At 33.0% G+C, this 22,460-nt stretch overlaps 2 protein-coding genes across 2 annotated transcripts in view; both read left to right on the top strand.

The window, feature by feature from the left end:
• Window positions 1–12,436, top strand: part of LOC144837154 (uncharacterized) — a 30,482-nt gene extending 18,046 nt beyond the window's left edge. Inside the window, exons 6-14 of the mRNA XM_078692168.1 lie at window positions 7,559–7,582; window positions 8,408–8,938; window positions 9,569–9,631; window positions 9,909–9,971; window positions 10,077–10,139; window positions 11,031–11,561; window positions 12,020–12,082; window positions 12,192–12,254; window positions 12,360–12,436. Coding sequence (XP_078548294.1) covers window positions 7,559–7,582; window positions 8,408–8,938; window positions 9,569–9,631; window positions 9,909–9,971; window positions 10,077–10,139; window positions 11,031–11,561; window positions 12,020–12,082; window positions 12,192–12,254; window positions 12,360–12,436 — 1,478 coding nt within the window. The remainder of the gene's footprint in view (window positions 1–7,558; window positions 7,583–8,407; window positions 8,939–9,568; window positions 9,632–9,908; window positions 9,972–10,076; window positions 10,140–11,030; window positions 11,562–12,019; window positions 12,083–12,191; window positions 12,255–12,359) is intronic.
• The window catches only part of LOC144837847 (uncharacterized), a 336,690-nt gene that overhangs the window by 98,412 nt on the left and 215,818 nt on the right, over window positions 1–22,460 (top strand). The gene's annotated exons all lie outside the window — the stretch shown is intronic.

The raw sequence follows: 22,460 nt of genomic DNA, 5'->3' as shown, positions 1-22,460 counted from the left end.
ACAAAGGTTAATAAAAAATATAGGCCTAAATACTGTAGGCCATTTGGAATAAAAATAAAACTGTCATAGTAACTAAGGACGAATGAACTAGACGCAACACAATTTCCAACATTGAATTATAATTCCTTTACTTCTAATCAACATATCGGATTAACTACTACTGTATGTTGTATAATGAAATAATATTTGAGATTGAGTGCATGTTTTAAACGCTTTATGAAACGTCTACTTATGAGGCCCAATTCTATTTCTAAGGTGTGGTATTCACAATAAGTTACTTAATAAATTTTTAGTCGAAATAAAACAGGTGCGAAACGGAACTAGCGCCGGCCTAGGCCCTAGAGGCCAGCTAGGGTCAGGCCTAACCTTCTATCTAGGCCTACTAATCTCTCTAGTCTCTTGTACTAGGCTAGACTAGTTAGGGGTGCAATAGACGGTTGATCGGGACCACAGACGATCAGGCCCAGGCGATCGGAGAGCCCAATAATGTTGTAAGACGATTGGGACAAGAGACGATCGGGCACAAAATAAAAATGTATGGTCTAAATGACTCTTACAACTCAAATCAATAAACAATTTTTGTGCTACCGAAGCCATCTTGCAGACAAACAGTCGTGACCAGCTGAGCGTAAAAACGGTGAATATATATATCACAAGAATGAGTAATCTGCGATTTTTGCATTAGAAATTTGTAACAGAGCATGGATGCCCGCGGATGTATACAGACTAAAGAAGACTTGATTTGTCAGATATTATGTCATATTAAATAGAATTATGATAATATTAATATATATAAATTTGATTTCTTTTAATTTAATTTATATTGCTACATCGTCATATTGTATTTTTGTGAGGGTCCCTAGTGATCAGCTTGGGCTGGATTGACCACCCTCATAAAATATTGTTGAAAAAAAAATTAATAAATAAAACATTTTATAAAACATATTTAATAACAAACTATGGGTACATTCACTTCTACAGAAAATTGTTAATTTAGTTCACAAAGAAAGACCGAACCACAACAACAAACATCTACCCAGCGTTACTCAGCATGGTCTATTCTTTGCTCCGTAATAATCTATGCCCGGTAAATTAAGTAATGTTTTTAAGATATAAATATTACATTTAATTAATATTTATTTTTTCTACACATAGATATATTATTAAACTATCCTTCGTGAAAACATGTCAACAACAACGTGCTTTTTATTCGGCAGTTTTTACTAAATAAATTGCATAACATTTTTTATCATGAAAACATTACAGGTAGTCCAGGCTTAGACCACCATCACAAAAAGTTATATACATCCCAACTTATGGTGGCGCCCTACCGCATGGACAATATTAAAGTTACAGGGAAAACCGCAGATTACTCATTCTTCTGATATTCTTTAGTAAAAACAAAAATAACATGCGTTTTCAGTGGATTTCAGGACACCATGTTAATTAAAGAATCATACCTCCTGAACGGAGGATCGTATTTAAAACCACACTAAATATTGGTTTACAAGGATATCAGTCACCTTTTATTTTGGTATTCGTATGGCGCTCCACAATCTATCTGCTATGCCATGCTTTTGATCATTTCGAACTAGGGTTAGGTAGTGCCATGGTTATCCCACTCACTATAGTTCATCCTATTCATTATCACTAGTAATAGTAGTGTACAATGACAGAGTATTGACTTAAGTTCATTTTACAGAGAGTAATAGTAATAGTAATAGTAATAGTAGGCCTACAGAGAGTTATAAACTGCTGTGTGTTCTATTTATTATCTTTGTTTAACATTAGAATACAATGTTAATATTAAATCTATGGTTTAAGATTATCTGATAACACATTGTATAACAGGAACTCAATAAACAAAACAAACAAATCATTAATAACAATTTCTACCCTGGTTTTCTGTATAAATGAACTTTTTATCATATTGTTATTAATGATTTGTTTGTTTTGATTATTGAGTTCCTGTTATACAATTTGTTATAGATAATCTTTAACCAGAGCAATATGTAAAAAAAATATATTTAGATTATAAAGATAATAAATGTTTGCTGAAGTCTTATGACTGTGTATAGCCCCCTGAACCAGACCAGATCAAATGTGAGATAACAAATTACCTATCAGAGGTCCCTGTAGCCCAAAAGAAGATTAACCAAAAATAAAATTTCAAATAAGATCAATTTTGACAAATATAGTGACCCATGAAACCGAAAGAAGAGAGCTCAATCAACCAGATCTAACATGGGATACCACATAAGACTAAATTAAGGTATTAATTGTGAATACCTGTTTTAACGCCCACTTAGCGTGTGAGGACTTGTATCAGTAAAGAATGGCACAATTGCAGCAAATGCATAAAATGTCATTCAAACCAATTAGTTAATGATATGACTGGAAACCAAATTAATGATATGACTGGAAACCTACTTAAACAAATTAATTTGAAAAAATAAAAGTTACAGAGTTATTTGGCTAAAAAATATAATTGTTTATAAACTAGAAATCTAGCTAATCAACATCAAAGTAAAAGATTAGGTCTCTTTTAGGGGAGTGTTGACAAAGTGCGAGGCATGCGAGGCACGCAAAATATTTGTGCGAGGCATCATTTTATCATTTCCAAAAGTGCGAGGCATGCAAGGTATATAGTTTACAATTTCAAAAAGATGCGAGGCATATCTTAACGTGCTATTATGATATATTATAGGCATAATAATCAATTATTTATATTTGTATAATAGGCCTAGCGTATCTAAATAGATTCGTGTATACACTCAACATGTTTATTTTTATGCAACGATTGTTTTTTTCATTCAAGTCATATCGTGTCAAATTTTACTTTTACAAAAGTGCCCAAACTGTTCAAAAGTTGTTCATCCGTAATTCGGTATGCGCCATATTTAAAAAATCTGAACGACAGTCTTCAACTTTCGATAAACAATAATTGTTATAGCGACACTTATCATCAAATGACTGCCATGTTTGTTGGCATTTGGAGCGTGTTCACTTTACAATTAATTTAACATGTCTCTCGAACATAGCAGAGTGAAAATAATATTTTTTCACACCTGCGCGCCTCGATCCCTCTTTACTATTTAGCAAGTAGCGGCAGAGTGATTCTGCCCTGAGAGGACTTGGCCTTGTGGCGATTCCCCTCCTATATAGCATGTGGTTTCAGCAGCAACGCACAGACTTCTCTCTGAGCGGCGTGCCAAAGACAATTTTTGACATTCCATTCTCTAGGAAACCAACACATGTACCTCTTTCGCAAATAAAATGAACAGCGATGGCCAGGACAAGTTCAATAACTGGCGGTGAATAAAAGGTAACTGATATGCCGATCAAATAACATGCCGCAAAGAAAAAAAATTGCGAGAGAATTCTGAAGCGTGTGTGAAAAAGACTTACGTCCGACAATCGTAATACTATGCCTAAAATTAAACTTTAGCTAATATGCTTAGCCCTAACCTAGAGGCCTATGCAGAAAATAATTTAATCAATTTTTATATAACAATAATTGGTGTAATATTTTAATAATGATACACTATTCCTGTTTTAGTAGGCTATAGGTATATTACGATTTTTATTTATTGTTGTCCATGTACGTACTAATGAACCTGGCGCTAGTTTCCTTCTCTTGTATTTTTACTCCAAATTTGATAACTAGCTTTATCGTGTGAATACCACACCTTAGAAGTATACCACATAAAAGTAACAAATAAATCCTTAAATTACAGGCGTGTTCCTCGCACACTGTTCGCGAATTTCACGCATGTTCAATATTTTTGTTTCTACAATAATAGAGGACTAAAACTTAGTGGAATCTGTCAATTTCTCATGCATTTATTTGTGAAAAACACGTTTTATTTCAATATATTTGTTAATCTGTCAATAAAAATACTGTGATAATGTTACTGCTGATACTGTTCTGTTTTCAAAGAATAATAATCGATCCTAAATCAACATCACTACCTAGCCTAGACCTAGGACATCCTACTAAGGATATTATGATGAATTGTTCTATTTTATTCTTTAAAAGTGTACAGTATCAACAGTAACATTTTTCCTTACTGACCGACATAATCTTCACCAAATAATGCGTTAAATATAAAGATTCCACAGAGTTTTTAGCCCTCTAATTAATTTTGCTCTTTGGGCGTTTCATAGAAACCAAAATATCGAACATTGAGTGTGCGAAATTCGCAAACAGTATGCGAGAAAAACGTCTGTAAAATCACCAATTTAACAGATTTATTCTTCATTAAAGTAGGCCTACTAATTCTAAGGTGTGGTATTCAGGATAAAGCATGGTTAACAAATTTCGAGTTAAAATACAAGGCAGGTGCAAAAGGGAACTAGCCTACTAGCGGGCCTAGGCCTAGGCTACTTCAATTTCGGTGATTTCCTGCCTCGCAATTTTGAGAAATGATGCCTCGCATTTTTTGATGCCTCGTATAAATTTGTGACTTGCCGCACATGCCTCGCGTGCCTCGCTGCCTCGCACCTTGTTACTACCCCTTTTAGGGTCTGTTTCTGCTGAAAAAATAGAAATAATCGATTTTTCCTAAGTACCACAAACCACAGAAATGATCGCGTTGCAACTGAAAATGTTCTCCGACGTTAATCGGTTATCTGGTAATAGCTTTTTTTTAAAATCACGTCATTCATACCCACAGCGCAGTTCAAGTTATAGAAGGCCAATGAGGGTTTGTTTACATCCTATCGTTGCCTAAAACTCTCACATGTAGGATTCAAAATTAAAATTTGAACTCTACGTAAAGCTATTTTATTTGTTAAATAAACATCTAGGCCTACAGTACTACCGTACCACACACAACAGAATAATGATGTTATATTAATAAGCACGTCGACGAGAAAAGTTCGTTTTGCCGTTGTACTCTAGGGCCTATAGGCTAGGCTATATTTCTACCACCGAAACAACAGGCCTAAAAAAAGGACATGCAAAACATCGTTAGCCTGGACTGGTGTGATGTAACGGTGTACTTGTAACGCATAATCCTGGAGTCTCTCGGTATAATTCTCCCCCAACATTTGATTGTTATTCGGTCCACTTGTTTTGCCGATCGCGCAAATAAACAGCATGCTTTGTGAATGAGGGTTGCCATACTCTAGAGGTCAAAGTGTGGTCAATAATCGCTATTTGTGTTGCAGCCAGTGATATGCAATAGCCGAAGGCTAGATGGCAATCTATAGTGTTATAGCAGTTCAAGAATTGATTCTCCATGGAGAGGGAACCAACAAGATGGTGGCTGCAATCGACCAATCAGATATGGATCATAAAGTAATAACCAAACATTTCTATAACCTTTATACATGTTTCAAACAATCAGATGATTTTTACTTTATCTTTTGTTTAAATACAAAGTTAATATTAAACTGATGATAATGATTTTGATAGGATTTGTTTGCCTGTATCTAGGGGCAACAGGCAAACACACAGCAAGTCATTAATAATAATCAGACCCCTTGTTTTTCTCAATGTAAGCGTGTTGACAATCTGCATATCTTTTTCCTCAAGTTTACAACCCTGGCTAAATAGATTCTGAGATGAAACACAATTCCCCTAATCAACTCCTAATATTAAACAATTACTTACTTTCATAAGAAAAATAGTTTGAGCTATGAAATTGTCAACAATTGAGTATGTTATCTAGAGCAAAATTAGTAAACACATAATTTATCCTCTTTTAGTTCTCTACTTTCACATTTTTCTATTTCCTACTCAAAATGGGTTTTGTTTCTACAATGAAGAAAAAGTGATGAGGGTGTTTCTCAACGTAGCCATAGTGGCAACGCCTTTGCACTTTATTTTCTTCTAAACTTGTGTAGTTTGCATGGATCACCTTCTAATTCCCCAAAAGTATTTAGACTATAAAGATTTCCCATACAAATTTGTTTTCTTAGTGTCCAAACATAATACCACACTGTATTCTAAGGGCCTGTTTCTGCTGAGCAGAAATAATCGATTATTAACCGTTTATTTTTTTAATCGATTATTTTTGGGCAGCAAAAACGGCGCAAAATGAAATAACCGATTAAAAAATAACCGATTAAAAACACTCAATCCATTGCGTGTTTTAATCATATAGCTCCATATTTTAATCGATTATTTCTTGTTTTAACCGATTATTGCGGAGCAGTTTTGAGCTGCAACCAGTGAGATGTAATAAGAACACTAGAGGGCGTACTCCATGCTGAAAAGTGATTCCAACAGGAGGGGGAACCAACAAGATGGCGGCCGTAAATGTGTTCAAAAACATTATTTAATATAAAAATAATAATCTAATATAATACATTAAGAACACATAAATTTCAACACATATTCTTGTCAAAGCACAGTGTAGTTTTCATAAAATTAAATATATTGTTAATCGCAATGGAATTAATAATTTCTTGGTAATCTAACATTTTTTGTATACGAGGATCATAATAGAATGTGTTCGCGTTTATGCGCTTAACGCGATGCGTTGCATATCGTTCTCACCCACATAGGCTCAACACAGGCGTAGCAGTGCATACAGCGTAGGGCATATCTGATTGGTCGATTGCAGCCGCCATCTTGTTGGTTCCCTCTCCATGGAGAATCAATTCTTGAACTGCTATAACACTATAGATTGCCATCTAGCCTTCGGCTATTGCATATCACTGGCTGCAACACAAATAGCGATTATTGACCACACTTTGACCTCTAGAGTATGGCAACCCTCATTCACAAAGCATGCTGTTTATTTGCGCGATCGGCAAAACAAGTGGACCGAATAACAATCAAATGTTGGGGGAGAATTATACCGAGAGACTCCAGGATTATGCGTTACAAGTACACCGTTACATCACACCAGTCCAGGCTAACGATGTTTTGCATGTCCTTTTTTTAGGCCTGTTGTTTCGGTGGTAGAAATATAGCCTGACTAACAGCCCTGGGGAAGCAGTGCATTCTAGTCTATTAATAAATGGATCATAAAGTAAGGTAGTACAATACCCCACACAAATATCCTGACTAACAGCCCTGAGGAAGTAGTGCATTTTAGTCTATTAATAAATGGATCATAAAGTAAGGTAGTACAATACCCCACACAAATACCCTGACTAACAGCCCTGGGGAAGCAGTGCATTTTAGTCTATTAATAAATGGATCATAAAAATAAATTTTAAAATGTCCTCTTTAGCCATGCTTTTATAAAGTCTATCACTATTTAATTTTTCCAATTTCGGACCTCCACATAGAGAGCTACTGTATTTTTTATGAACAATAAATGATGTAATTATTAAAATAAAGAATTGTTTTGTTTTTTTTTTCTCTTTTGTGGTTAACCACTTTTATTCATTCAATCTTTCATACATATAAAGAATTGTTTATCTCATAATAAATATACTTGATTTAAAAATGAAGTTCTATTCTTATTATAATATCGTGATTTTTTAAATTGCTCAGATTTACTAAGAAATCTCAAGTTAATAATATATATTTTTAAATAGGCCTAAACTGTTAATATCAAAGATTATTTTTGATTCATATTTATCTATTTTACCTTTGAAGGTCAGAAAGAAGAATCAAAACAAGGTAATTATGACACTTTTCTGATAGTAGTATCTGAATCATTATCTCATAAAACTATCAATAATAATGACTATACATAATTAATTTCTGCCATAGAGATTTAAATATTATTGAAATAATACTCAAATGGATTACTGTAACTAAATATAGTATATACACAATATGTTGTGAAAGTTGGTGTGATAATGATATTGCCACTAGACATGAATTTACCAAAGTTACTAAAGTGAACTGTGCTTTACTCTGAAATACATGAAGTATTGTTAGTATATATTTAACACCTTGAATTGCTTCATATTTTGTTAGAACTTCTGAATCAATTGTGATTCTAGAAGTTTGTGACGTTATTAAATTCAAATTATCTTAATTATCTTATCTTTTAATCCTTTCGGAAATTCATTGCTCGTTTTACAAATATATAATACAAAAGGTAAACAATTTACAAAACAGGAAGAGAACGCCATAAAACAGAGTAAAAATTCAATTATGTTAAAATTTTATTTTTATTAAAAAGGTAAATGACTTGTGGAAGGAAGGAGAGAAGTGTAAATTAATTTAAATGGATATGTTATGTTTGTTGTTCATTTAAACAACTATACATTTACTTTGAAATGGAGGAACAAAATCAATCGCCTACCTACCTATCTGATTTTTTAGAGTCTACTCCAAATGCAGTTGATAATTAAAGCCTATACAGTTTGTTTATATTTGTATAAACTGTTTACTTTTAGCTCCTTATTTTAAATAAAATTTTATGTTTATAAATAATTATTTGATAATATATTACTAATTTTGAATAAATAAACTATAATAATGATTGCATTACAGAAATCTCAGATTATGATTTCCGGCAACTGTTGGTTGATACAGCAGCATGGTTTGATGGGTATTTTGGAATGTTAAAAGTTTTATACAAAGACCATCTGTCAAAATCTAATGTGGAGATGGAGAGAGCTAAAAGTGTTTGGGATCTGCTAAATTACTTAAGAGCCTCTGGAAGGTTGAAGCCATCAAATCTTACTATTCTGTATGACACAGTAAAGATAACCCAGCAATTTGGCTTTAAGTCAAATGTTGAGAATCAACCTCCACAAGATATTGAGGATCATGTAGTATCAATGCTGACACCTTTCAGACAGAAGATTTATCAGCTGGGAGAAGAACTTAAAGAGGATGAAGTATCAAAACTTGATGTACTCTATAACAAACCATTTGTAAAGAGATATTCAGACAGCTGGATTATGATAATGGACTTTGAACATAGAGGGATCATTGATAAGGATTCCACAAAGATGGATGAATTCCTTAAAGTTTTAGAAAGAAATGGAATGAAATGGGCTAAGAGGATTTTCGATGATGGTTAGTAAACATTTTCATTATGAATATCATATTAACATTAAATTTCAGACTATAAGGCTAAAAAACTATACAAATTTCAGGATCAAAACACCTACTCCAGGTCCATATCCAGGAATTTGTAGGAGTGGGGGAATGTGTATGAATATGTTGCTTTTGAGCGAGCAACTATAGCCTCTAGATAGGGTCCAGGGGTTAAAAGTTTTACTGTTCTTTTTAACCCACGATCAATCTTCTAACGCATGAAATTTTCTCACAATTCAACTCATAAACATCATTATTAATGTATTGTTTAAAAAATTATGAGACCGAGTCCACAGTATCACTGCTGTCTGTCAACCAAGGCAGGCAACAAGGTATAATCTATTAATGGCTATACAACCATGTGTATAAATATGAAAATGTATGCTACCACACATAATGAGATATAGTAATAATGAATATATTTCAAAAATGTTTTCACAGATGTGCAAGATGATACAAAGCCCACAGTATCACTGCTGTCTGTCAACCAAGGCAGGCAACAAGGTATAATCTATTAATGGCCATAAATGTGTATAAATATAAAAATGTATGCTACCACACGTAATGAGATATAGTATTAATTAATATATTTCAAAAATGTTTTCACAGATGTGCAAGATGATAAAGAGCCCACCGTATTACCACTGTCTGTCAACCAAGGCAGGCAACAAGGTATAATCTATTAATGGCCATAAATGTGTATAAATATGAAAATGTATGCTACCACACGTAATGAGATATAGTATTAATTAATATATTTTAAAAATGTTTTCACAGATGTGCAAGATGATACAGAGTCCACAGTATCACTGCTGTCTGTCAACCAAGGCAGGCAACAAGGTATGATCTATTAATGGCCATACAACCATGTGTATAAATATGAAAATGTATGCTACCACACGTAGTGAGATTTAGTATTAATTAATATATTTCAAAAATGTTTTCACAGATGTGCAAGATGATAAAGAGCCCACCGTATTACCACTGTCTGTCAACCAAGGCAGGCAACAAGGTATAATCTATTAATGGCCATAAATGTGTATAAATATGAAAATGTATGCTACCACACGTAATGAGATATAGATTTAATTAATATATTTTAAAAATGTTTTCACAGATGTGCAAGATGATACAGAGCCCACCGTATCTCCGCTGTCTGTCAACCAAGGCAGGCAACAAGGTATGATCTATTAATGGCCATACAACCATGTGTATAAATATGAAAATGTATGCTACCACACGTAATGAGATATAACAAAAAGAAGAATCCAAATATGAAATATGACAATTTTCTGATAGTAGTATCTGAATAATAATAATGATACATAATTAATTTCTGCCACAGAGATTTAAATATTATTGAAATAAAAAGATGGATTACTCTAACTAAATATAATATATACACAATACGTTGTGAAAGTTGGTGAGATAATGATGTTGCCAATCAACTAGACATGAATTTACTAAAGTTACTAAAGTGAACTGTGCTTTACTCTGAAATACATGAAGTATTGTATATAGTATATATTTAACACCTTGAATTGCTTCATATTTTGTTAGAACTTCTGAATCAATTGTGATTCTAGAAGTTTGTGACGTTATTAAATTCAAATTATCTTTTTTTAATCCTTTCGGAAATTCATTGCTCGTTTTACAAATATATAATACAAAAGGTAAACAATTTACAAAACAGGAAGAGAACGCCATAAAACAGAGTAAAAATTCAATTATGTTAAAATTTTATTTTTATTAAAAAGGTAAATGACTTGTGGAAGGAAGGAGAGAAGTGTAAATTAATTTAAATGGATATGTTATGTTTGTTGTTCATTTAAACAACTATACATTTACTTTGAAATGGAGGAACAAAATCAATCGCCTACCTACCTATCTGATTTTTTAGAGTCTACTCCAAATGCAGTTGATAATTAAAGCCTATACAGTTTGTTTATATTTGTATAAACTGTTTACTTTTAGCTCCTTATTTTAAATAATATTTTATGTTTATAAATAATTATTTGATAATATATTACTAATTTTGAATAAATAAACTATAATAATGATTGCATTACAGAAATCTCAGATTATGATTTCCGGCAACTGTTGGTTGATACAGCAGCATGGTTTGATGGGTATTTTGGAATGTTAAAAGTTTTATACAAAGACCATCTGTCAAAATCTAATGTGGAGATGGAGAGAGCTAAAAGTGTTTGGGATCTGCTAAATTACTTAAGAGCCTCTGGAAGGTTGAAGCCATCAAATCTTACTATTCTGTATGACACAGTAAAGATAACCCAGCAATTTGGCTTTAAGTCAAATGTTGAGAATCAACCTCCACAAGATATTGAGGATCATGTAGTATCAATGCTGACACCTTTCAGACAGAAGATTTATCAGCTGGGAGAAGAACTTAAAGAGGATGAAGTATCAAAACTTGATGTACTCTATAACAAACCATTTGTAAAGAGATATTCAGACAGCTGGATTATGATAATGGACTTTGAACATAGAGGGATCATTGATAAGGATTCCACAAAGATGGATGAATTCCTTAAAGTTTTAGAAAGAAATGGAATGAAATGGGCTAAGAGGATTTTCGATGATGGTTAGTAAACATTTTCATTATGAATATCATATTAACATTAAATTTCAGACTATAAGGCTAAAAAACTATACAAATTTCAGGATCAAAACACCTACTCCAGGTCCATATCCAGGAATTTGTAGGAGTGGGGGAATGTGTATGAATATGTTGCTTTTGAGCGAGCAACTATAGCCTCTAGATAGGGTCCAGGGGTTAAAAGTTTTACTGTTCTTTTTAACCCACGATCAATCTTCTAACGCATGAAATTTTCTCACAATTCAACTCATAAACATCATTATTAATGTATTGTTTAAAAAATTATGAGACCGAGTCCACAGTATCACTGCTGTCTGTCAACCAAGGCAGGCAACAAGGTATAATCTATTAATGGCCATAAATGTGTATAAATATGAAAATGTATGCTACCACACGTAATGAGATATAGTATTAATTAATATATTTTAAAAATGTTTTCACAGATGTGCAAGATGATACAGAGTCCACAGTATCACTGCTGTCTGTCAACCAAGGCAGGCAACAAGGTATGATCTATTAATGGCCATACAACCATGTGTATAAATATGAAAATGTATGCTACCACACGTAATGAGATTTAGTATTAATTAATATATTTCAAAAATGTTTTCACAGATGTGCAAGATGATAAAGAGCCCACCGTATTACCACTGTCTGTCAACCAAGGCAGGCAACAAGGTATAATCTATTAATGGCCATAAATGTGTATAAATATGAAAATGTATGCTACCACACGTAATGAGATATAGATTTAATTAATATGTTTTTAAAATGTTTTCACAGATGTGCAAGATGATACAGAGCCCACCGTATCTCCGCTGTCTGTCAACCAAGGCAGGCAACAAGGTATGATCTATTAATGGCCATACAACCATGTGTATAAATATGAAAATGTATGCTACCACACGTAATGAGATATAACAAAAAGAAGAATCCAAATATGAAATATGACAATTTTCTGATAGTAGTATCTGAATAATAATAATTGTAACTGCGGCCTCACTGGCCACTTCTTTGAGTTGAGAATAATACGTAATAAAGAACACGGAAGGCTTGTATCATGCAACAATCGAAATATTTTATTGTGTACTTCATATAGTGTAACTTCTTTATACTAATAACTAAGACCTCCGGTCTATACGCTGGCATCATCTCAACTAGCCACACTAGCCAGTGAGATTCTATTATACGTTGCCTGGTCTGGCATTTATGCAAATTAACCCAGATACAACAATTACGTAATTGTTTGCTAGTCTACACATACTGCCGTTACGTATAGACCGGAGGTCTTAGTTATTAGTATAAAGAAGTTACACTATATGAAGTACACAATAAAATATTTCGATTGTTGCATGATACAAGCCTTCCGTGTTCTTTATTACGTATTATTCTCAACTCAAAGAAGTGGCCAGTGAGGCCGCAGTTACAGTCTATACGTGACCATCGATAATAAAGCTTTGTCAGCCATTTTGTGTTGGTTGAACGATAATACGATGACGACCAGTAAGGTTAGTGCTGAGCAGGTATATAAAGCCAGTGAGGCCGAAGCGTATTATTTGATAGAAGAAATAAATACATGCGTGTCGCTTAAGACCCTTCAAGAAAATATAAATCGGCTGAGGTCTTATGAGCAGAGATTATTTCGAAGTCATGCTAATTTATTGTCGTTTATTTTGGATTCACCTCGAATGATTGATCATGGCAGAGATTACGACAGTTTATGCAATAGGATTGAGACTTGTCTTATTAAAGCTGAGAACAGGCTATTGGAAACGGCGTCTCTACGGTCAGATCCGAGTGTCGGATTTGCTGCTAGTGTTGCAGTTAGTACTACTAGTTCTATAATGGATAGGAAAATAAAGCTGGCTGAAAGTAGAGCTTCCCTGAAGGTAGACTTAGAGTTTAGTGCTGAGGAGAATCGTCTAACTAGCGAGCTCAATCGACTTCGCATTGCAAAGAAATTAGCAAAGAGTGAGGCTCAACTTGAATCATTTAGAGACTTAAATAACGATTTCGTTACGATTGATAAAACAGGATACACTTCTGATATTACAACTCCTAAAGATACTAGTTATGGAGACAGAATAATACAACTTGAGAGATTTCTGGATAAGAAAGTAAAGAATCATGTGGATAAGGTTGATGTTCAAGTACATAATTCTACTCCAAAATATGATCAAGGTAAACTTAATTCATTTATGCCTAATAGCGAACCAAGTTATATCCTCCATTCAGAAGCTATGATGAACCGTTTAGTTGATTCTTTTAGACTTCCACCAGTTAAGGTGGATAAATTTGACGGTGATCCGTTAGCATTTCCTATGTGGGAAACTGCATTTGATTCGTTGTTGGCATCGAAAGCTGCGTCAACATATGAGAAGCTAAATCTATTAAGCCAACACCTCATAGGGCAACCAAAAGTGCTGGTGAATAATTATTTACTCTTACAATCCGAGGATGCATACTACCTAGCTAGAAACGAGTTGAAGGATCGGTATGGCCATAGTTCAGTGATAGCGAATGCCTTTCTTTCTAAATTATCTTCCTGGCCTAAAGTGTCGCCACGGGATAACATAGGTTTGAGACAATTTTCAGATTTCGTGTGTGAGATGGCAGTCGCAAGACAGAAGGTAGAAGACTTGGGAATTCTTGACTATCCTCAGGAGAACTATAAATTGGTACGTTCCAGAATACAGATGTGTATTGTCGTCGACGATGGCGAAGAGTGCAGTATGTTGCGGAGCAGTTCTGGCAACGCTGGAAAAAGGAGTACATTACAACTCTTCAGACTCGTCAGAAATGGACTTACCAAAAACGTAATATGGAAATTGGAGATGTTGTTTTGATAAAGGACGATAATGCTGCTAGAAACCAGTGGAAACTTGGAATAATAAAAAATGTGTATGCCAGTGAAGATGGACTTGTGCGGAAAGTACAACTCAAAATTGGAAAAGACAAGACACTTGATCGACCTGTACACAAATTAATTTTATTGGTTGCAACGGATAAAATGGAACTCTAAATCATACAAACTGTATTGAATGTTCATTCCCCGTCAGGGAGCCAAGCATAATATTTAGATAGGCGTATAAAAAGTATATATAAAATAAATGATAAAAATTGTAATCTAATATGCAAAGATTGTGAAAACTTTGCAGGGAGCCATGTAACGGCAGTATGTGTAGACTAGCAAACAATTACGTAATTGTTGTATCTGGGTTAATTTGCATAAATGCCAGACCAGGCAACGTATAATAGAATCTCACTGGCTAGTGTGGCTAGTTGAGATGATGCCAGCGTATAGACCGGAGGTCTTAGTTATTAGTATAAAGAAGTTACACTATATGAAGTACACAATAAAATATTTCGATTGTTGCATGATACAAGCCTTCCGTGTTCTTTATTACGTATTATTCAACTCAAAGAAGTGGCCAGTGAGGCCGCAGTTACAATAATGATACATAATTAATTTCTGCCACAGAGATTTAAATATTATTGAAATAAAAAGATGGATTACTCTAACTAAATATAATATATACACAATACGTTGTGAAAGTTGGTGAGATAATGATGTTGCCAATCAACTAGACATGAATTTACTAAAGTTACTAAAGTGAACTGTGCTTTACTCTGAAATACATGAAGTATTGTATATAGTATATATTTAACACCTTGAATTGCTTCATATTTTGTTAGAACTTCTGAATCAATTGTGATTCTAGAAGTTTGTGACGTTATTAAATTCAAATTATCTTTTTTTAATCCTTTCGGAAATTCATTGCTCGTTTTACAAATATATAATACAAAAGGTAAACAATTTACAAAACAGGAAGAGAACGCCATAAAACAGAGTAAAAATTCAATTATGTTAAAATTTTATTTTTATTAAATAGGTAAATGACTTGTGGAAGGAAGGAGAGAAGTGTAAATTAATTTAAATGGATATGTTATGTTTGTTGTTCATTTAAACAACTATACATTTACTTTGAAATGGAGGAACAAAATCAATCGCCTACCTACCTATCTGATTTTTTAGAGTCTACTCCAAATGCAGTTGATAATTAAAGCCTATACAGTTTGTTTATATTTGTATAAACTGTTTACTTTTAGCTCCTTATTTTAAATAATATTTTATGTTTATAAATAATTATTTGATAATATATTACTAATTTTGAATAAATAAACTATAATAATGATTGCATTACAGAAATCTCAGATTATGATTTCCGGCAACTGTTGGTTGATACAGCAGCATGGTTTGATGGGTATTTTGGAATGTTAAAAGTTTTATACAAAGACCATCTGTCAAAATGTAATGTGGAGATGGAGAGAGCTAAAAGTGTTTGGGATCTGCTAAATTACTTAAGAGCCTCTGGAAGGTTGAAGCCATCAAATCTTACTATTCTGTATGACACAGTAAAGATAACCCAGCAATTTGGCTTTAAGTCAAATGTTGAGAATCAACCTCCACAAGATATTGAGGATCATGTAGTATCAATGCTGACACCTTTCAGACAGAAGATTTATCAGCTGGGAGAAGAACTTAAAGAGGATGAAGTATCAAAACTTGATGTACTCTATAACAAACCATTTGTAAAGAGATATTCAGACAGCTGGATTATGATAATGGACTTTGAACATAGAGGGATCATTGATAAGGATTCCACAAAGATGGATGAATTCCTTAAAGTTTTAGAAAGAAATGGAATGAAATGGGCTAAGAGGATTTTCGATGATGGTTAGTAAACATTTTCATTATGAATATCATATTAACATTAAATTTCAGACTATAAGGCTAAAAAACTATACAAATTTCAGGATCAAAACACCTACTCCAGGTCCATATCCAGGAATTTGTAGGAGTGGGGGAATGTGTATGAATATGTTGCTTTTGAGCGAGCAACTATAGCCTCTAGATAGGGTCCAGGGGTTAAAAGTTTTACTGTTCTTTTTAACCCACGATCAATCTTCTAACGCATGAAATTTTCTCACAATTCAACTCATAAACATCATTATTAATGTATTGTTTAAAAAATTATGAGACCGAGTCCACAGTATCACTGCTGTCTGTCAACCAAGGCAGGCAACAAGGTATAATCTATTAATGGCCATAAATGTGTATAAATATGAAAATGTATGCTACCACACGTAATGAGATATAGTATTAATTAATATATTTTAAAAATGTTTTCACAGATGTGCAAGATGATACAGAGTCCACAGTATCACTGCTGTCTGTCAACCAAGGCAGGCAACAAGGTATGATCTATTAATGGCCATACAACCATGTGTATAAATATGAAAATGTATGCTACCACACGTAATGAGATTTAGTATTAATTAATATATTTCAAAAATGTTTTCACAGATGTGCAAGATGATAAAGAGCCCACCGTATTACCACTGTCTGTCAACCAAGGCAGGCAACAAGGTATAATCTATTAATGGCCATAAATGTGTATAAATATGAAAATGTATGCTACCACACGTAATGAGATATAGATTTAATTAATATATTTTTAAAATGTTTTCACAGATGTGCAAGATGATACAGAGCCCACCGTATCTCCGCTGTCTGTCAACCAAGGCAGGCAACAAGGTATGATCTATTAATGGCCATACAACCATGTGTATAAATATGAAAATGTATGCTACCACACGTAATGAGATATAACAAAAAGAAGAATCCAAATATGAAATATGACAATTTTCTGATAGTAGTATCTGAATAATAATAATGATACATAATTAATTTCTGCCACAGAGATTTAAATATTATTGAAATAAAAAGATGGATTACTCTAACTAAATATAATATATACACAATACGTTGTGAAAGTTGGTGAGATAATGATGTTGCCAATCAACTAGACATGAATTTACTAAAGTTACTAAAGTGAACTGTGCTTTACTCTGAAATACATGAAGTATTGTATATAGTATATATTTAACACCTTGAATTGCTTCATATTTTGTTAGAACTTCTGAATCAATTGTGATTCTAGAAGTTTGTGACGTTATTAAATTCAAATTATCTTTTTTTAATCCTTTCGGAAATTCATTGCTCGTTTTACAAATATATAATACAAAAGGTAAACAATTTACAAAACAGGAAGAGAACGCCATAAAACAGAGTAAAAATTCAATTATGTTAAAATTTTATTTTTATTAAATAGGTAAATGACTTGTGGAAGGAAGGAGAGAAGTGTAAATTAATTTAAATGGATATGTTATGTTTGTTGTTCATTTAAACAACTATACATTTACTTTGAAATGGAGGAACAAAATCAATCGCCTACCTACCTATCTGATTTTTTAGAGTCTACTCCAAATGCAGTTGATAATTAAAGCCTATACAGTTTGTTTATATTTGTATAAACTGTTTACTTTTAGCTCCTTATTTTAAATAATATTTTATGTTTATAAATAATTATTTGATAATATATTACTAATTTTGAATAAATAAACTATAATAATGATTGCATTACAGAAATCTCAGATTATGATTTCCGGCAACTGTTGGTTGATACAGCAGCATGGTTTGATGGGTATTTTGGAATGTTAAAAGTTTTATACAAAGACCATCTGTCAAAATCTAATGTGGAGATGGAGAGAGCTAAAAGTGTTTGGGATCTGCTAAATTACTTAAGAGCCTCTGGAAGGTTGAAGCCATCAAATCTTACTATTCTGTATGACACAGTAAAGATAACCCAGCAATTTGGCTTTAAGTCAAATGTTGAGAATCAACCTCCACAAGATATTGAGGATCATGTAGTATCAATGCTGACACCTTTCAGACAGAAGATTTATCAGCTGGGAGAAGAACTTAAAGAGGATGAAGTATCAAAACTTGATGTACTCTATAACAAACCATTTGTAAAGAGATATTCAGACAGCTGGATTATGATAATGGACTTTGAACATAGAGGGATCATTGATAAGGATTCCACAAAGATGGATGAATTCCTTAAAGTTTTAGAAAGAAATGGAATGAAATGGGCTAAGAGGATTTTCGATGATGGTTAGTAAACATTTTCATTATGAATATCATATTAACATTAAATTTCAGACTATAAGGCTAAAAAACTATACAAATTTCAGGATCAAAACACCTACTCCAGGTCCATATCCAGGAATTTGTAGGAGTGGGGGAATGTGTATGAATATGTTGCTTTTGAGCGAGCAACTATAGCCTCTAGATAGGGTCCAGGGGTTAAAAGTTTTACTGTTCTTTTTAACCCACGATCAATCTTCTAACGCATGAAATTTTCTCACAATTCAACTCATAAACATCATTATTAATGTATTGTTTAAAAAATTATGAGACCGAGTCCACAGTATCACTGCTGTCTGTCAACCAAGGCAGGCAACAAGGTATAATCTATTAATGGCTATACAACCATGTGTATAAATATGAAAATGTATGCTACCACACATAATGAGATATAGTAATAATGAATATATTTCAAAAATGTTTTCACAGATGTGCAAGATGATACAAAGCCCACAGTATCACTGCTGTCTGTCAACCAAGGCAGGCAACAAGGTATAATCTATTAATGGCCATAAATGTGTATAAATATAAAAATGTATGCTACCACACGTAATGAGATATAGTATTAATTAATATATTTCAAAAATGTTTTCACAGATGTGCAAGATGATAAAGAGCCCACCGTATTACCACTGTCTGTCAACCAAGGCAGGCAACAAGGTATAATCTATTAATGGCCATAAATGTGTATAAATATGAAAATGTATGCTACCACACGTAATGAGATATAGTATTAATTAATATATTTTAAAAATGTTTTCACAGATGTGCAAGATGATACAGAGTCCACAGTATCACTGCTGTCTGTCAACCAAGGCAGGCAACAAGGTATGATCTATTAATGGCCATACAACCATGTGTATAAATATGAAAATGTATGCTACCACACGTAATGAGATTTAGTATTAATTAATATATTTCAAAAATGTTTTCACAGATGTGCAAGATGATAAAGAGCCCACCGTATTACCACTGTCTGTCAACCAAGGCAGGCAACAAGGTATAATCTATTAATGGCCATAAATGTGTATAAATATGAAAATGTATGCTACCACACGTAATGAGATATAGATTTAATTAATATATTTTTAAAATGTTTTCACAGATGTGCAAGATGATACAGAGCCCACCGTATCTCCGCTGTCTGTCAACCAAGGCAGGCAACAAGGTATGATCTATTAATGGCCATACAACCATGTGTATAAATATGAAAATGTATGCTACCACACGTAATGAGATATAACAAAAAGAAGAATCCAAATATGAAATATGACAATTTTCTGATAGTAGTATCTGAATAATAATAATGATACATAATTAATTTCTGCCACAGAGATTTAAATATTATTGAAATAAAAAGATGGATTACTCTAACTAAATATAATATATACACAATACGTTGTGAAAGTTGGTGAGATAATGATGTTGCCAATCAACTAGACATGAATTTACTAAAGTTACTAAAGTGAACTGTGCTTTACTCTGAAATACATGAAGTATTGTATATAGTATATATTTAACACCTTGAATTGCTTCATATTTTGTTAGAACTTCTGAATCAATTGTGATTCTAGAAGTTTGTGACGTTATTAAATTCAAATTATCTTTTATTAATCCTTTCAGAAATGTATTGCTTGTTTTACAAATATATAAAAATATGTAGCAATACAAAAGGTAAACAATTTACAGGAAGAGAACGCTATAAAACATGAGTAAAAATTCAATTATGTTAGAATTAAATTTGTATAATTAAAAAGTTGAATGATTTGTGGAAGGAAGGAGAGAAGTGGAAATTAATGTAAATGGATATGTTATGTTTGTTGTTCATTTAAACAACTATACATTTACTTTGAAATGGAGGAACAAAATAAAATCGCCTACCTACTTATCTGATTTTTTAGAGTCTACTCCAAATGCAGTTGATAATTAAAGTCTATACAGTTTGTTTATATTTGTATATGTATTCCTTTTTTTCAACAATATTTTACAAGGGTGGTCCATCCAGCCGAAGCTGATCATTAGGGACCCTCACATAATTACGTTCCAGAATTTTCTGGGATTTTTTTCTTTATATAACCTATTCAAAGTGTACTTTTTGTTAGCAACATTATTAACAGACGATCTACAAACGAGTCTGTAGTGTTTTTTTGGCAAGTTTATAACATAAAAATATTTGGCGGACCTAGGCCTCACAGAGTCTTTATATTTTCAAATTAGTAATGAAACACCACGGCAAATTATTTTGGTCTTTTTTAGACAGTAGTGATGAGGACCAAAATAAAGGCACATCATCCAGTCACCAATCTCAACAAAGAGAAGGTAAGTTACTAGTAGATAAATATTATGATACGAAAAGAGATTCTCAAACTTACAACTTTACTTCCTTTATGGAAACACATGGTATATACCCCTAACCTGACTTTTACTAGTGTTTATTTGCACTCTATTTATTTTTGTTGCATCGCGGCATGGTCAAAGCTAGGCTTAGCCTTGCCAAAGTGAATATAAAATGATGATCCGGAAAGTAGGCATGGGGATATTAGGTAGGTCTAAGTCTTCAGCCTAGTCCAAAATGCTGATTGGACTAGGATAGGCCTACTGAGAATGAAAAACCATCAGTATAGAGATAGTAGTATGCCTAGTCCCACGTCTGCTACAGTGTGAGCCTATTAGTACTAGTAGTAGAGGCAGGGGAGTCCTCTATTCATTTTTTCACGTTACGACGGCGTTTCAACTCTAACGTTCAACGCTAGATAATCTATACATTGTTACAACATGCTGCTATTGGCTGTGATATCTTCATTCCTCTTACCAGTAGTAGTACTATCAGAATCATTATTGATAATCTATACATTGTTACAACATGCTGCTATTGGCTGTGATGTCTTCATTCCTCTTACCAGTAGTAGTACTATCAGAATCATTATTGATAATCTATACATTGTTACAACATGCTGCTATTAGCTGTGATATCTTCATTCCTCTTACCAGTAGTAGTACTATCAGAATCATTATTGATAATCTATACATTGTTACAACATGCTGCTATTAGCTGTGACATCTTCATTCCTCTTACCAGTAGTAGTACTATCAGAATCATTATTGATAATCTATACATTGTTACAACATGCTGCTATAAGCTGTGATATCTTCATTCCTCTTACCAGTAGTAGTACTATCAGAATCATTATTGATAATCTATACATTGTTACAACATGCTGCTATTAGCTGTGATATCTTCATTCCTCTAATACCAGTAGTAGTACTAGTAGAATCATTATTGATAATCTATACATTGTTACAACATGCTGCTATTGGCTGTGATATCTTCATTCCTCTTACCAGTAGTAGTACTATCACTGTATCAGAATCATTATTGATAATCTATACATTGTTACAACATGCTGCTATTGGCTGTGATATCTTCATTCCTCTTACCAGTAGTAGTACTATCACTGTATCAGAATCATTATTGATAATCTATACATTGTTACAACATGCTGCTATTAGCTGTGATATCTTCATTCCTCTTACCAGTAGTAGTACTATCAGAATCATTATTGATAATCTATACATTGTTACAACATGCTGCTATTAGCTGTGATATCTTCATTCCTCTAATACCAGTAGTAGTACTAGTAGAATCATTATTGATAATCTATACATTGTTACAACATGCTGCTATTGGCTGTGATATCTTCATTCCTCTTACCAGTAGTAGTACTATCACTGTATCAGAATCATTATTGATAATCTATACATTGTTACAACATGCTGCTATTAGCTGTGATATCTTCATTCCTCTTACCAGTAGTAGTACTAGCAGAATC

The sequence above is a fragment of the Antedon bifida genome, chromosome 3 (assembly GCF_963402885.1).
Source record: "Antedon bifida chromosome 3, ecAntBifi1.1, whole genome shotgun sequence".
NCBI classification, from domain to species: Eukaryota; Metazoa; Echinodermata; class Crinoidea; order Comatulida; family Antedonidae; genus Antedon; species Antedon bifida.
This window is presented reverse-complemented; position numbering and strand designations above follow the sequence as displayed.